We start from the raw sequence: 15,825 nt of genomic DNA, 5'->3' as shown, positions 1-15,825 counted from the left end.
CACTCACTCAAAGGGTTTCACTCATTTAATTTGTGTATTAACTATGGATAACGCCCATTTCAATTGTGATTTGGCTCTGCGCCTGTCTGTCATGTTGGGTGCGCGCGGTGTACCCGTTTGGAATGGCCCGGCCTTTGACTGGTCATCCATCCTAAATGACAGACCAACAATCATCGAAGACTAGAAAACTGTTCCAGGTATTTATAATTATTGTTCTAGTCACAGAAGTTAATTGTGGGTAGGTTGGGGGATATAGCACAGAAATATCGTATATCTCAACAGATTACATTTCTAAGGAAGAGACCGCACCTTGAAATCATGCGTACCCAGCAATGAGACAGGACGGGTGGATTGAGATATCCTATTGGTTAATTTTCATCCACTTTCACATCAACAATTGGAGCTCCTGGATGTCAATTATTATCTTTTCCATCAACTGACCAATCGTGAGATTTGTTTTTGAGTTGAGTGGGCGTGCTTGTGCACGAGAAAGACTGTCATCAGTTTCAGAGCTTAGCTTAGCTGGCAACGTTTGTTTATCAAGACGTGAACACTAAAGTCAAGACAAGGTAATTTACGAGATACTTAAACGAAATGTTTTATTACAACTGAATGCTCTACCATACATCAAGTTGTTTGAATGTGTGCGTGAGGGCATTTGTTTACTAGTAATACTGAGTAGAGACTGAGTTTAGTTAGTTAGCTATCTAGCACCTGTGCAGCAGTTTTTTTCGAGGGTGTGTGTACCGCTCCTGCGAAAAATGTAGGCCTACCTATACAGACATTACACGGGTTAAATGAGGAAAGATTCCAGATTATTCTGTTGACTTTATCAGTTGAGGAGGTGATGAAATTTCCTAAATAAATCAATCAGTCATCAATCAATCAAACAAAATAGATGAGTCAATGAGTTACTGTTTTACTTGAATTCGTTTTTAAATTGTTTTAAGAGTTTGCACTCACTAGGTTGAATTGTCATGATTAATAAAACAATCCGCGTGTATCTGGCACAGGCAATTACATTGTTTATTGTTACTGCATACTATTAATATGCATCGCGAAGTCTTGTATTTAAAGTGGTTATTTATACGACGTGACAGTTGTTTAAAAGCTAGCTATATTCTGCCCATAACATGTGAAGATGGGTTGAAGCGTAAAAAGGCTAAAACCCTTGTCTTTGTTCTTCATTATGACAATAGTTTCTTAATGGGAAATTGTAGAAAATGTATATTCCGTTTCTGATCTTTATGTATTTGAATACATAAAGATCAATATATTAGCTATGCATATGTTCTTGGTGGTGTCTGCTAAAAGGAACAAGTTAAACATGATATTACCTTTTGTTCCATTGACAAGTTATTGTGGTTAATTTCTCCATCAAGGTTGCTTATTGGTATCCATGTTGTATTCTGAAGCTGACTTAAAATATCAAAAAAATATTTTGTAAATTTTAACATCATGTTATTAAACATCTTAATTATGAAAACATAACTCTGGCGATGATGACGTAGTGAAAAGCAAAGAAGACAAGGCGAGCTCTTTTGGGGCAGTAATAAAAGTAAAACCAGATCAATATTCCGTTTATTTTCACCGTTTAAAGCATGCTATAGTAATTAAGTGTTCTGTTCATTATTTTAGGTTACATCTACAATATTCGCCTTATTAAAGGCAAAAAGTCTGAGAGTGATCTTGTGGTACCGAGATAGTGAACAGTTGAGCTGCGCAGAGTTGAATTCAGTCGAAGCTGGAGCGAGGTGAAGACTGTCGCGGCTAGACCCTGTTCATGCCTTGAATATGCTCAATTTGATCTATTATTGCTTGCCAAAACCGTTGGATCCATGGTGAAAAGAAAGAAGACATCTTCTGCTGTCGAAGAGCATGAAAATGGGTAACCTTGATGGATTAAGAAGCACTTTAAATAGAGGTCGAATTCATTGATACGTTTTACGTTGTCGTTTCGACAGGGCGCTAAACTCAGGGGCGCTCGTATTTGAATTTCGGATAAAAATAAAACCATGTAAACTGTTAGTAGAAGTTTAAATTAACTAACAAAACACACAACTGAGGTATAGTAATATTTCGGCTTTAAAAATGTAAATGAAAACATTTAAAGACACAATTTGTGTTGTTTCATTGGGACGGTGCGAGGAGATTTGAAACAAACAGCGGCGGCCATGTTGAAAGAGAACGTCGTATTTTTTTAAGTTGATTTGTATTGTGGTGGGTTTTAAATGTCAAAATTGTGTACTGATTGTGTTTTGTCAGGATGACAATTGGGCTGAGGGACGACGTTGGTGTCGATGGGCCGAATAATTCGGACCGAAAGCTTGAAGGTTGTGACGAGGAGGAGAGCGGAGATCAGGGGAGCGAGGAGCGTAGTACAAAGAGGCACGGAGTGGAAATTCTTAATCCATCAACTACGGGCTGCTCCAGTTCAGCACCGGTGATTCCCACCTCTGAAACGAACCCGTCTGGACCTTGCTCGAGCCAACAACCCACGTTTTTGACAGCACCCACCCCACCGAGTCACGACCAGCATCATTTTCTGAGATCCAGTGTCCGACCCCCGAGTAAACGAATCCGGAAGGATTCCATTGCCCCAACTATCAATGGTCACGGCGGGGCGAAATCGAAAGGTATGATGTGCAAGTGTAAATGTGGACCGAGTTCACACACCTGTTTGTCTCACAGGAGTACAACATATTGTCTTGTTGGCAGTAGTCCTAGGTTACTTTGCTATTCTATACAGTAATGGATGGTTGAAAATGGTCAGAGTTTTGAGAACAATGTTGTGTTTATGGTTTCCCTATACAAAGTGAGATTGCCATTGTTTCTGGGCAGCATACTGGAAATGCCTATTGTCCGCTTTAATTTATGAATGGTAGACAGACATTAAGAGTTGAAAAAATATAAAAATATATATATATATATATATATATATATATACATGACTGATTTTGGCAAAGGTGTCAGGGCATACTTTTTAAAATAAGATACTTCAGTATATTCAATATTTGGGTATTTCAGTAGTTACTCAGCAAAAGCAAAGCTCACTATTGCTGTTTGTGTCTCTCTTGACTTGCACATTGTGAGTGGATGGCTGCCAGTGTTGCTCCAAGCCAACCTCTGGAGTTGTGTTTTTGTTGGTTCGCTCTGACTTGGAGGCTTGGCAAATGGAATAAGTCTCCTTCCCTGCTGCCTCCCTTTTCCTCCACCACTACACAGTAGTAGAGGGTCTCTGCAGGTCATGGAGCGCTTATGTGTCCTGCTGAAACGTACATAATAACCGCACTTACATTTAGCCCTTCTTGACCGGTTGTTTTTGAAAAGCTTTTAGTTCCTGTGTCTGAAATGTAACATTTTCACGTACAGAGCATTTAGACTGCGAGTACTCAGGCACTTGGATCTCCTCTCTGCCACTATAAGCACATTAAGGGACAGGTTATTTTAAGGAAAGTGAACCCAATGTTTTATGCTTATTCTGACCTCTCAGCATGAAAAGTTTTCTCTTTTGTTCTGACACACGTTCACTTGTTCTCTCTTTCTCAAACATAATTCTCACACAAACACTCAATTGTGAATTAACTACCCCACCTTTTCTCTTTCTTCCATAGGGTCCGAGAATGGTCCCTCCCCCCAGGTGTCGACGGGTCAGTCTGGTTCCACGCCAGGCTCTACAGGGCCCACTGGGAAGGCGGCCCCTAGGGGCCAAGGGCCTGGGGACAAGGAGGAGCCGGGGGGCAGCCAGAAGAGAGCCCGGAGACAGTGGGAGTCCTGGAGCACAGAGGACAAAAACAGCTTCTTTGAAGGGCTCTACGAGGTGAGCTAAACAGCTGTTTGTTTGAGAGATCTTTTTTATTGATAGAAATAGTTGGAGGGGTGGTGGAGAAATGTTGCTGAAAATGCAGTAAGTTGTAATTGACCTCATCCTGCTGCTGTATTCGTGTACCAGTGTCAGGAGCATTGTTTGAAGTAAATCTTTTGAGAAATATAAATATAGGTACAATGAGAGTTAATTTATAGAAAGTTGTTGGGAAGTTTGGGGAAATGTGTACTGCTTTCTTTGAAACAACTTAAAACGTGATTTGAAAAACACATTAAGTAATGTTTTCTTTGCCTTTTGATCATAACATGTTTTGTTAAGCACTAGTCATGGAGTCAACTGTTTCAAATCCTCATTTAGAAAATATTTTAAGTGTTGTGTTTCTCTCGGTGTAGCATGGTAAGGACTTTGAGGCTATCCAGTCAAACATAGCATTGAAGCATAAAAAGAAGGGGAAGCCTGCCAGCATGGTGAAAAACAAGGAGCAGGTACGACACTTCTACTACCGCACCTGGCACAAGATCTCCAAGCACATTGACTTTGCCAACGGTAAGCTATTCTTATTTCTGTCTCCCTCTATCTTTGTCTCTCTCGTCCCATTTGTTTGCTTTCTTACATTGTTGTTTTCTTATGCCCGCATTTCATTTTTTTGACCAAAAAATAATACTTTAATTTAAATTCCTGAGGTTAATGTACAAAACATTTCAAGCAGCTAGCTTTTTACAAATACATATTGATGATTGAAAGTAAACCTCTGCATGACATTCCCCTTTGAATCCTAATGTTTGTAATGTGCATACCTCTGTGACTTATTAACTCAAGACTGTTAAAATTCCAGCAACTGTCTTTTGACCATAGCATCGGCCTGGCACCTAGATCTGAGATGGATTTAATTCTTTTTACATTTGCTTCCTTTAACATGCCCTGTCAACAGTGTATTCGCGTGTGCTGAAGAAGTCGTCTCAGGAGCTCTATGGACTCATCTGCTATGCCGAGCTGCGCAAGAAGGTTGGAGGATGTAAGTTAAACACTCTTTATCTTTGACATGCATATGTAAGTTCGCACACACTCAGGCTTGAGCACAGCTCCTTTTTGACCGTCAGGACCGGTTGCCTCACGAGGGAACTGTTTCACACCGTGCCAGGGTCACGTGGGACAGTTAAAACTGCGGCACAGCCCACTGGCCCCAAGGGATGTTATCTGATAGTGTTTGTACCTCTGCGTTCTGGCAGGACGCTGTGGATGTTATTAATGACACCTGTATGTGTTGTCATCACAAAGCTAGAGCCAGAAATAGATGCATTTTCTAACTGTTGTTTTTCCTAGTGATGGATGATAAGAATGTGGCCAAGCTTAACGAGCTCATCCAACAGGGGTAAGACTGAGCCGTCAAATCTAATCAACATCACCACAGCTTTAACTAGAAATAGTTACTCCGTTGTTAGAAGCATTGTTTCTACATTTTAAAATAAACAGTTAAAAAAAACTGGTTCAGTTATGCACGTGTGTGTGTGTGTGTGTGTTGCTGTTGTTTCATGGTTTTGTTGTCCCAGGGCCACCACAGTGCGTTCCAAAGGCAGGAACCTGCGCATCAAAGCTCCCATGTGCCGTGCGCTCAAGAGACTATGTGACCCAGATGGTGAGCTTGTGCCCGCGATCTCACACACACACACACACACACACACACACACAGCAGGAAGAGGTAGGAAGAGTCAGAACAGGAACATTGACGCATGTGGGCAGGAGGAGATGGATCTCCATGGCAACACTCAGAAAGGGGGGCAATATGAGTAGGAGGCGATGCAGATCACCTCAGGACAGGAGACAACAAATCATCGCTTTTCTCTCATTACCACACCTCTTTCTCTCTTGCTCTCTTCCCCCCATCTCCCAAGGAGTGAGTGACGAAGAGGACCAGAAGCCAGTGCGACTCCCTCTGAAGGTTGCCGTGGAGCTGCAGCCACGTAGCAACCACTCCTGGGCCCGTGTCCAGAGTCTGGCACACAACCCCCGCCTCAGGTCAGTGTCAACTCACCATCCAAGCAGGAGACCGCAGTTGAAACCATAACAAAGTGCCCTCCTATTTGTGTAAAAGGCTGAGGTACAGGGCTGGTGACAGGATACCACTCTGAAATTCATAGACCGAGCTACGGATGCAACGACAGACCATCCATGTTATCAGAAATATAGTTTGAACCACGTCTTAAGGCTGTCAGATGTTTTTAATTTACCTTTTTTCATGAACATTGTAATCAGTAAAGCTTTTCAGTAGATTATATAGCTACATGATCTGCCAGTATAGGCAGGTAACATTTGTTATTTTAGTTACCGTTTGTCAGTCCCCTAGCTAGCTTACGTAGACAATCAGTAACAATAAGCCCTGTTATTGTAACAGTAAGGTAATGCAACAGAAGGGCTCAGAATTATTCACTAAAGTAGCACATTTCATAAAGAAATCACATTTGTGTCAGCTAGCTGAAGCGCTAGTAATAAACTGCTGAAACACTAGTAATAAACTGCTGAAACACTACGAAACTTGGAGGAAACCCTGGGAGAATAGTGTCAGTAACTTCAACTCTATCTTCTGCCCTCTGATTGGTTTAACACTGAAAATAAGTGTACAGTGATTGGTTTCAATACATAAACTGCCTTGTGTAGGTTGTGACCAACAGTTCAGCTACTCCTGAGGCATTTCTAATTTGGTTTTCAAAAATCTATGGACTCAGTCTTGCAAATTAATTAAATACCACATGGTTGAACTTGAGCATTTTTTTAAATAGTAAAATGGATTTAATTTGTCCTCAATGAGAATGTTTGGTTTTTTGTTTGTTTGGTTTTATTTATTTTAAAACGTTATCTCTTCTGTGGGATGGCGCAGGATGGTGGTGGAACTACACAGGAAGGTGTCCAGCCTGATTGAATTCCTGAAACAGAAATGGGCCGTCCAGGACCAGCGCATTGTATCCTTCCACATCACTGCACTCACATTTGTCTTCTGTCGTACAGGAATACATCTTAAACACAGCTGATTTAAAGCCCCATACAGAAGGTTTCCTATTTAAGGTTGAACAGTTGCTTGCTTGCGATCTGCTCATCAATGTCAGTAGAAGAGATTAGGCGTCTGATTAAGCCCAGTTGATCCTTGTGAGCATCGGTTGGTTCAAAACGGCCGTTCCAGTCTAGCCTGCCAATGTTTGGTGACACTCCTTGACCTCCACGTTCAGCTGAAGAGCTTGCAGGAGAGGGAGGCACTAGAGGGAACACAGCAACAGAATGGCGCTAGTAGCAGCCCCTCCCTCCCCTGCCGGGCGGACACGGAGGACCTGTACCTGTACCCGGCCGAGACCAGCACCCTGACAGCCTTGCCTGGTGTGGCCCGTGTGGTGCACTCCAAGGCGTCCTGCACCGTCCATTGGCAGGAGAGCGGCAAGGCCCGGCCCGGCCCCAAGGAGCTCAACCCCAGCGCCCAGATACTGGGCATCCAGGGAGCCTCCCTCCCCCGTGGTGGGGGCGCCACAAAACCCGGCCGTGGCGGTGACACTCGACGGGTCCTGGGAGAGTCCCCCGTATCCATGCCGGAGATGCCTGAAGGAGGAGTGTCGGGAGGAGGAGCTGTCCAAGAGGACAACAATCAGAACCCGCCTGCTGTTGCCCCTCCTTTGTCTTTGCTGCCTTCGGCTCAGAAACTGGAGGGTGGTGCGGCACTGGGACAAACAGCTGGGGAGAAGGGGACAGTGGGAGTAGTAGGGGAAGCTCTGGGGGCCACAAATGGAGAGAGGGTCTCCAGTTTGCAGGTTAAGGGTTGCAGCTCCGTTACTGAACCGCGTCGGGAAGAGGAGCAGATGCAAGGTGTTAACAGCGTTCACGCCTCCTCTCCAGAGAGGGACTCCCTTTCCCCGTCAGAACCACTGGCTCCCACTGAACCAGTACTGGGACAGGTGGAGGACATCCCTCCAGACCAGGGGCAGGGGAGCGTGGTAGCCCAAGGAAAGGAGGAGCCTGGTGGAGGATGCAGCCCGCAATCCCTGGTGGCCAGTGGGAGGTCGGCCCAGCAGATCCGCGAGGAGGGCTGGTGCTCGCGGGGATCGGACTGCAACGTGACCCTGGCTGAGCTTTACCTGATGCTAGGCAAACCGGGGAAACTGCAGTTGGAGTACGAATGGCAGCCGACTGCAGTCCAGGAGCCGGAGGAGGGGCTACATGGACAGACACGCCCACAACTGCAGTCACCGCTTCCCTTGCCCCCTCCCTCCACCCACCGCGTCCTGCGCTGTCTGCTCCGACTGGTATCATCAGAGGTCAACCCCAAACCTGTGAGTCAACTCCACCTAGTGCAGCAAATCCTTTATAGCAGAGCTGCCCAACGTTGTTCGTGGAGAGCTGCTGTACTGTAGGTTTTGTCTCCAATCTTAATCTAGCACCCCTGATTCTAATAATTTAACAACAATAAGTCACATTATTCTCAACTGGGTCTGGGAAAATAACATCCAGAACCATGCTTTATAGTCTTGGGCCATTTCAACTTCGCATTCAAAAGACTCCTACCAAAAGTGAACTCTTCTGCTCTGTGTTGTGGTTTTTAAATTAATGGACTGGTGTGAGAAAATAGAAACTCTTCCCAGTCACTCTTAAACGAAGCTTTCAAAGTTTGACCTTAGTTTTTTGTAACAGTTAAATAGAACCACGGTGTAGGTCTGACAGTGTTTTTTTACTTCCATTTGACTCGCGGTTTGCACATCATCTGAGTTGTCAAGCATTACATTTACAATGTGTGCTCTTCAATGTATTTCCTGCCATAATTTAGTTGTTTGGCCGTTATGGTTTCATATTGATTGTTACTCCCAATCTAATGTATAGAATACATAAATCATTTGCTTACTGCCAAAAACACAGTGGATCTGAGGACCTTTATAGGCCTTTTTATTTTGGGATTATTGGTCAAAAAGCTGCATATGATGATGAGACGGTCTACATCATCGGGTTAGAGCAGCGTGCTGGAAACATGAATAGGGTCCTATGATTATTTTATTTTTTACGTGAAACAAGATTATGGTCCTAATCTCAGAAAATACAACATCACACAGAATATTACTATAGAAGAACAACAACATTTTGTTTTAAGTCCACATTAGGGAACTACGTTTAGGTAATCTAATTCAACTGTGTGCATTTTATAAATCAGACCTTTCCAACTATCTTTTAATCTGAATTTAAATAATCTTTCACTTTTATTTTTATTGTAGAGTAATTCTTGTTTCCAGCTATTACGTGTTAATATTTCCCTGTCAGTTTTATTAACATGGGAATATTACCAAGCAATGATGTTACCTTGTGTATTATAGATGCATTGCAGTATTTACAGTGAATTATAGCATTAATTATTTTCAGAAAACATTCCTATCTCAAAATTGGGTCTCAAATGAGACCAACTGGTTGTATTTCGGTCCTGAGTTTAAACCTATTGATAACCACTGCTTTAAAAGGATGAGGGTGAGTGCACATTTCTGGAGACTTGGAGAGAATACGTGCTAAGATGCTTTGCAGCAGACGTTAACCAGTGACGTAATCTATCAATTTGAATTACAGTGATGTTTCGTTCTTGTTCTAATACTCTACTTTCTCTGTTTCTTCTCCCAGACACCAGACCTGTGCACCACAGCTACGTCTCCATTGAAGCCATCCCAGGAGGAGCAGGCCCTCACCCCTCCAGGCAAAGCCCCCGCCACGGGGGTGCGCAGCCCCAACTGTGGCCGGCAGCAGCCCCTGGGGGTCCGAGGGGCAAAGTTGATGTTACAAAATGTTGGATCTTCAGGTAGCTTACAATTCTTTCTCCACTCACTATTGCAAAAGTGAAAGACCTATGGCTCACTAACTAAACCCGCTGAGCAAAGGACATTGAAAAGACATCTTTGCTCACATCTTTGGTTTTGCTCAGTGGGTTAAGTCTCATAAAAAACTAACTAATTTTCCAAACTCAGGAACATGGCACCATGTGGGATTACCTGGTAAGAATATGGGGTTTTGAAAAAAACTGTGCTTGGTAACACAACCAGCATGTAACCTACAATAGTCAAGTAATGTGGTTGTGTTAAACATCATGTTTTCGGTATTCTTCCTACATATGTCTCGAACTGTGGCTTCAACAGATTAACTACAACACTATAATCTGATACCTGATGAGACTAAAGAAAACTGTCTGCTGTTTAGAACCCTATAGAAAAGTATAAACAGGGCCATGATGTAAATGAGACCCAGGGATATAAGGTTCAATTACATTTTACATTTGGTCATTCTGTCGACGCTGTTATCCCAGAGCACCTGATAGTAAAATCAAACATAATTATTTCCTGATCTTTCTTGACGCATTTCAATCCATACTACCTTTTATTATTATTATTATAAGTCAGTCTCACAATTTTGAAAGTCTGTCATAGCGCCATTTCAGAAAGTAAACATTAGCTGTTCATTCTATTAACAACTCTTTTTTTTTTTCATGGGCCAACAAAATGTTTTGGAATCTCTGCACCAAAGTTCCTCTCCAGTCACGCTAATGATTTATGTCAGACTTATTAAAAGTTGTCTTTTTGTCTTGTATCTGCTTCTTTGTAAGGAATTTCATATTACAGCAACGATGCTAACCAGCTATCACCTTTGAAACCCTCATCAGGTCGTAACCTCCCACGTGCTCTGCTTACGTCCGGGGGGGACTCGGATGGCGGGGTGTTTGCCGTCCCCACCACCCTACCCCCGAACAGTTCCCGGCACTCCCGCATGTTCTCGCCCAACAAGGAAGCGGAGCTCGCCTTCCGACAGCAGCTTGACTCCATCAGAGTAAGGCATTTTAGCGTTGTGTGCGCTCTTTTCTTTTCACTCTCCAAGTTTTATAGATTTTAGTAATTTAGTAGATGTTCTTATCCAGTGCAACTTATAGTACAGTGCATACATTTTGTGAAACAACTACAAAACAAACACAAAATGTGAAACAACCACAAAAATCTGTATGAGTGCAACATTTTATTTAGCTGATAACTGATAGTTATTTGTTATCAGCAAAGTACGGTGGCTCGGAAGTGCAAAACCCAACAACTCATACACACCCCATATACAAATACTCCCCCCAGTACTGCACAACATTACCACTAATGAATTACCATGATTGACATTGCAATAACTATGACTATAAGTGACGATAACAGTTTTTTTGTCGAGTGAAAAGATGTGAATTGTGGAAACCCCTCTTTTACTGCGCAAGGGGTTGTGATCGATATTACCCCAAAAGGCGTGCATGGATGTGTACTTTGAAAATCCACAAGAAATAGTTGCAATATACAACGATCAGCCATAACATTATGACCACCTGCCTAATATTGTGTAGGTCCCCCTTTTGCTGCCAAAACAGTCCTGACCCGTTGAGCCATGGACTCACTCCACTAGACCTCTGAATGTGTGCTGTGGTATCTGGCACCAAGATGTTAGAAGCAGATCCTTTAAGTCCTGTAAGTTGCGAGTTGGGGCCTCCGTGGATTGTACCTGTTTGTCCAGCATATCCTACAGATGCTCGATTGGATTGGGATCTGGGGAATTTGTCAACACTTAACTTGTTGTTCTGTTCCTCAAACCATTCTTGAAACAGTTTTGCTTTGTTGGGGCGGGGCGCATTATCCTGCTGAAAGGGGCCAGTGCCATTAGGGAATACCATTGTCATGAAAGGTGCTCAAGTAGGTGGTATGTGTCAGAGTAACATCCACATCAATGGCAGGACCCAAGGTTTCCCAGCAGAACATTGCTCAAAACATCACACTGCCTCCACCAGCTTGCCCCCTTCCCATAGTGCATCCTGGTGCCATGTGTTCTACAGGTAAGCGACGCACACGCACCCAGCCATCCACGGGATGTAAAAGGAAACATGATTCATCAGACCTGGCCACCACCTTTCATTGCTCCGTGGTCCAGTTCGGATGCTCATGTGCCCATTGTAGTTGCTTTCTGTAGTGGACAGGGGTTAGCATGAGCACCTTGACTGGTCTGAAGCTGCGCAGCCCCATACGCAACAAACTGCAATGCACTGTGTTCTGACACATTTCTATCAGTACCAACATTCACTTTTTCAGTAATTTGAGCTACAGTAGCTCATCTGTTAGATCAGACCACACAGGCCAGCCTTCGCACCCCACGTGCATCAGTGAGCCTTGGCAGCCCATGACCCTGTCGCAGATTTGCCGCTTTTCCTTCCTTGGACCACTTTTGATAGGTAGTGACCACTGCAGACCGGGAACACCCCACAAGGGCTGGAGTTTTGGAGATGCTCTGACCCAGTCTAGCCATCACAATTTGGCCCTTTTCAAAGTAGCTCAGATGCTTACACTTGCCTTACACATTTTTCCTGCTTCTAACACATCAACTTTGAGGAGAGAATGTTCACCTGCTGCCTAATATATCCCACCCACTGAAAGGTGCCATGATAACGAGATTAGTGTTAGTGGTCATAATGTTATGGCTGATCGGTGTATAGTGTCAGGGAATACTTAGTATTCAAAACAGTGTGTGATACAATCTTATGTATTTTTGCTCCTCACTGACATGGCCATGAGCTTCATAATAGCATTTGGCTTCACTTTGACAACGATTTTTATTTGTATTTTACCTTTATATAGCGATATCAGGTTGGGATCTAGATCTCATGAAATTTGGGCTATGTATTGCAGTTATAACAAACCCAAAATACACAACATTTGAATTCCTAGTGATATGGCTGATCGGGGTAACTGTAAACAGTTTTTTTTATTTTAGACTCACTTTGCTACTGAAGGTTGTAGCCATCAAAGTTTTTGTCTATCCTGAACAATTTCTCATGTGTAATTGGTTTTGACTGTGGCAAGGCTCGAACGCCGGTCGCCTGGTGTCTCTACCCTATTTAACAAGGGGTAGTTGCTCTCTCTTGGTCAGTCGCTCAGACATTTGCTATTCTTGGCTGGCTTCGCTTATGCAGTTGCAAAAATATATATTTAAGTATCTTATACATTTAAGTATCTACAGAAGCAGCATGTGAATTTAATTTCATTATCATGGATTTGTTCAGTTTATTTTTATCTTACAAATCTGTTGGCTATGTTATAACTAGACAAAAACGTTGTTCTGAACGTCTCTGGTCTATCTATATTATAGCTTTTAAGTGGTGCCTTTTACACTAACATTAAAAGCCAGACTCAACAAACTGGATCAGTCCAGCTGACTTCCCTTTTAATTTTATTTTTTGGCAGCCAGCTGACAAAAAATATATGTTGCATTTGAAAGATAGTTGGCAGGCTAGTTATTGGTAAGTGAAAGAAGACCAACGTTGGACAACTAATCTGAATCGACAAGTTCAAAATTACGTGTGCAATAATGCAGTTAATGCTTGTGTGTTTTTGTATGTAGAGTACAATAGATCTTATTTTAGTGTCACAACACAAAATCAATGGGTTTCCATATTAAATAACTGAAAGTAGAGGTTGCCACTTGGGTGTCGTGATATACCAGTATTAAACCGTTATATTTATAAATGAAATGTTGATGTCATGTTAATAATACACCTTTCAGTTCTTTGATACCTTATTCATGTCACTTATAGACAAACGAACAAGAAGTCTGGACTTATGCACTGGCATTGAAATCTGTTTTTGTAGCCTATTCACATGGAAAAAAGACAGTTGTATTTTTCTAAAAACGCCTCTCGGTTTTTCCATAGCTTATTCATGGATAAACGATGCATGTGCTTAAACTACGAGTCTGGGCCTATGTACTAGTGTTTGAATTAACACCTTTATGTAGATAACATGTGCTAGGCTACTTCAGTTGCTAAGTTACGGCTCCAAAAATCTGTGTCTGGGGCAAACTCTTGAGTTTAGAAAAAATATTTCCGCACAAAAAAAGGTAACGTGCGTAGTTATATATTCATTCAGGTCACGGCGCCTACTGAACTAAACGTCCTGCAGAGAACGGTACAGTGCGGATACGTGTACTCCTACACACCTACCGGTTATGTTTTCGGGGGGAGTGTGTTCATATTTTGGGAAGCGGTATTGTATTTTTATTGGGAGTGTGTCATCGTTTTGCGCTATTGGGTGTGGGTAATTGTATTAGTGGTTGTTTTGCACTTCAGAGCCATAGGTCAGTAATGGAATGTGGACATAAATTATAAACATAAATCCATCCACCTTTCTACTTCTTTCCATATTAATTTATTTTCTCTCTTGCACCCTCAAAATGTATTCTCTTTCTTCTTGCTCTCTTTCTCTTATTCTCACGCTCTATTACTCTTTCCTTCTCCCTTCATTCCTTATAATAATAGTTTTTTTTCCCCTCCCAAAAACAGTCAGATATTTTCCTGTCAAAACAGAGGAAGAACAGGAGCCGGCCGCTTCGAAAGCCCCTCGTGGTCCAGGTAAATCTCTTCGGTTTAAACTGATGTTCTGTATTCCTGTTGAATTGGCCGTTGTTTCTCAGGTCTGAAAACTGTTAGCTCGAATGCTAGTTCTTCAACCCTCAGGGATCCCAAAACATTTCACAATTTTGTTGTAGCCCTGAACAGGCACACCTAATTTACTTAACAAGGGCTGGATGATTTGCTGGTTAATCAGATGTGCTAGCTCTGGAATAGATCAAATACATGGAAGGGCTTTGGAGATGTTAGAAGACCTCTGTAATGCCTTGGGATTTCTTTCGTCCTCAGAGAACGCTGCTCCCTCGCACCACCGGAGACACTCCTCAACACGTGTGCTCCTTCTCCATCCTCTCCAACTCTTCTGCAACAGGTATGCCGCCATTCGCCATAACCCATAACCCCCGGGGGGTTACTCATTTGAATATCCTCACCTCCTCTCTCCCCCTAACCCTCGTAGACTTTCACCCAAACAAGAAATCCTGGGTGACTCCCGAATGGCGCAGCAGTAAAGTCACTGCACCACAGTACAGCTGCGTCATGTGGCAGTGATTGGCTCTGTGCCTTCCAAGGTTGGTGTCTGACTAAGCTTGGCTTGCGCACTCTAGCAGCTCCTTGTGGTCAGTCGGACATCTATAAGCTCAGTTGCTGTTGTAGGCTGGTGAATGCATTCTCCTCCTACCTGGTTGTGGGGGTGCAATGTGATTAAAAAGCAGAACATTTTGGAAGAAATTTGTTTTGAGGACACTTTGCGCTCAGGGTGGGAGATGGCTTCTAAATGGCTGTGGTGGGGTAAAAATCTTAGAATGGAAGGACTTGATAGCTTGGTCATAAGATCATTATCAGGCCTTAAATTCTCTGCTAAAGTTAGTTTATGTACTGCGCTAACTTATGACAAATATAAAAGCTAATATAATTTATCCATATTTAACCAGAATTAAAATAGATTATTACTTGCTCCTACAAATGTAATGTATTGATGGTTTCCGTTTTTCCCAATTGCACAGTCATTTCTAAATATAATCTATTGTCTTCAACAGGACCAGATGTATTGAATGTATAGCCTTCCGGCCTGAGAGACCAGCGTGGCCTGTTCTTTGGCTGTATATTTCAGATCGCATTTTGATGATTTTTGATTCTTTTCATTCGCATCTCCTTCATTTTCAGTAGATGTGACAACTGGCCATTTGACACCAACTATGTTATGTCATATTTCAGAGTTTTATGCTAAAGCTTCTACTGATTTATTTTGCCTCAGCAAATGTGATGGTTTTACGCTGCCAGATTGTAGGGCAGAGTACACACTACCTCTGTGTGTGTTGGTTTGTGTTGACCAACCAGATTACAGTTTGTAACTGGGCAGACAAATGGCTTTAAATCGAATGTAATTAGAATTGCATTGAGCTTCGGCCTCACCTGGGACAGTTGAACAAGCGCTACTATTGGCCATTATGATGTTTTTTGTCAACAGTCCAAGCCAGCAGAGAAGGTTTTACTAGAGTTGTGGACATTTTTGTAAACAAAACTGACAGTATTAAAAGTATGAAAATAATAAATGATAGCATCTCATCAAAATTACTTG

The 15,825-nt window shown here is 42.6% G+C and overlaps 1 protein-coding gene across 4 annotated transcripts in view; it reads left to right on the top strand.

Annotated features, from left to right (window-relative positions):
- The first annotated feature begins 99 nt into the window (after window positions 1-99).
- The window catches only part of cramp1 (cramped chromatin regulator homolog 1), a 28,988-nt gene continuing 13,262 nt past the window's right edge, over window positions 100-15,825 (top strand). Inside the window, exons 1-14 of one of the 4 annotated variants that reach the window (XM_010873937.5) lie at window positions 100-197; window positions 2,266-2,636; window positions 3,615-3,820; window positions 4,219-4,372; window positions 4,758-4,841; window positions 5,150-5,198; window positions 5,377-5,462; window positions 5,719-5,842; window positions 6,702-6,783; window positions 7,048-8,136; window positions 9,461-9,635; window positions 10,491-10,654; window positions 14,178-14,246; window positions 14,535-14,616. In XM_010873937.5, the coding sequence (XP_010872239.1) occupies window positions 2,267-2,636; window positions 3,615-3,820; window positions 4,219-4,372; window positions 4,758-4,841; window positions 5,150-5,198; window positions 5,377-5,462; window positions 5,719-5,842; window positions 6,702-6,783; window positions 7,048-8,136; window positions 9,461-9,635; window positions 10,491-10,654; window positions 14,178-14,246; window positions 14,535-14,616 (2,734 nt within the window). In that variant the 5' untranslated portion in view covers window positions 100-197; window position 2,266. Of the gene's footprint in view, window positions 198-474; window positions 570-1,717; window positions 1,889-1,959; window positions 2,067-2,265; window positions 2,637-3,614; window positions 3,821-4,218; window positions 4,373-4,757; window positions 4,842-5,149; window positions 5,199-5,376; window positions 5,463-5,718; window positions 5,843-6,701; window positions 6,784-7,047; window positions 8,137-9,460; window positions 9,636-10,490; window positions 10,655-14,177; window positions 14,247-14,534; window positions 14,617-15,825 lie in introns of those variants that run through there. The other 3 variants (XM_010873935.4, XM_010873934.5, XM_010873936.4) reach the window with 3 other exon arrangements.

Source organism: Esox lucius, chromosome 11 (assembly GCF_011004845.1).
Source record: "Esox lucius isolate fEsoLuc1 chromosome 11, fEsoLuc1.pri, whole genome shotgun sequence".
NCBI classification, from domain to species: domain Eukaryota; kingdom Metazoa; phylum Chordata; class Actinopteri; order Esociformes; family Esocidae; genus Esox; species Esox lucius.
This window is presented reverse-complemented; position numbering and strand designations above follow the sequence as displayed.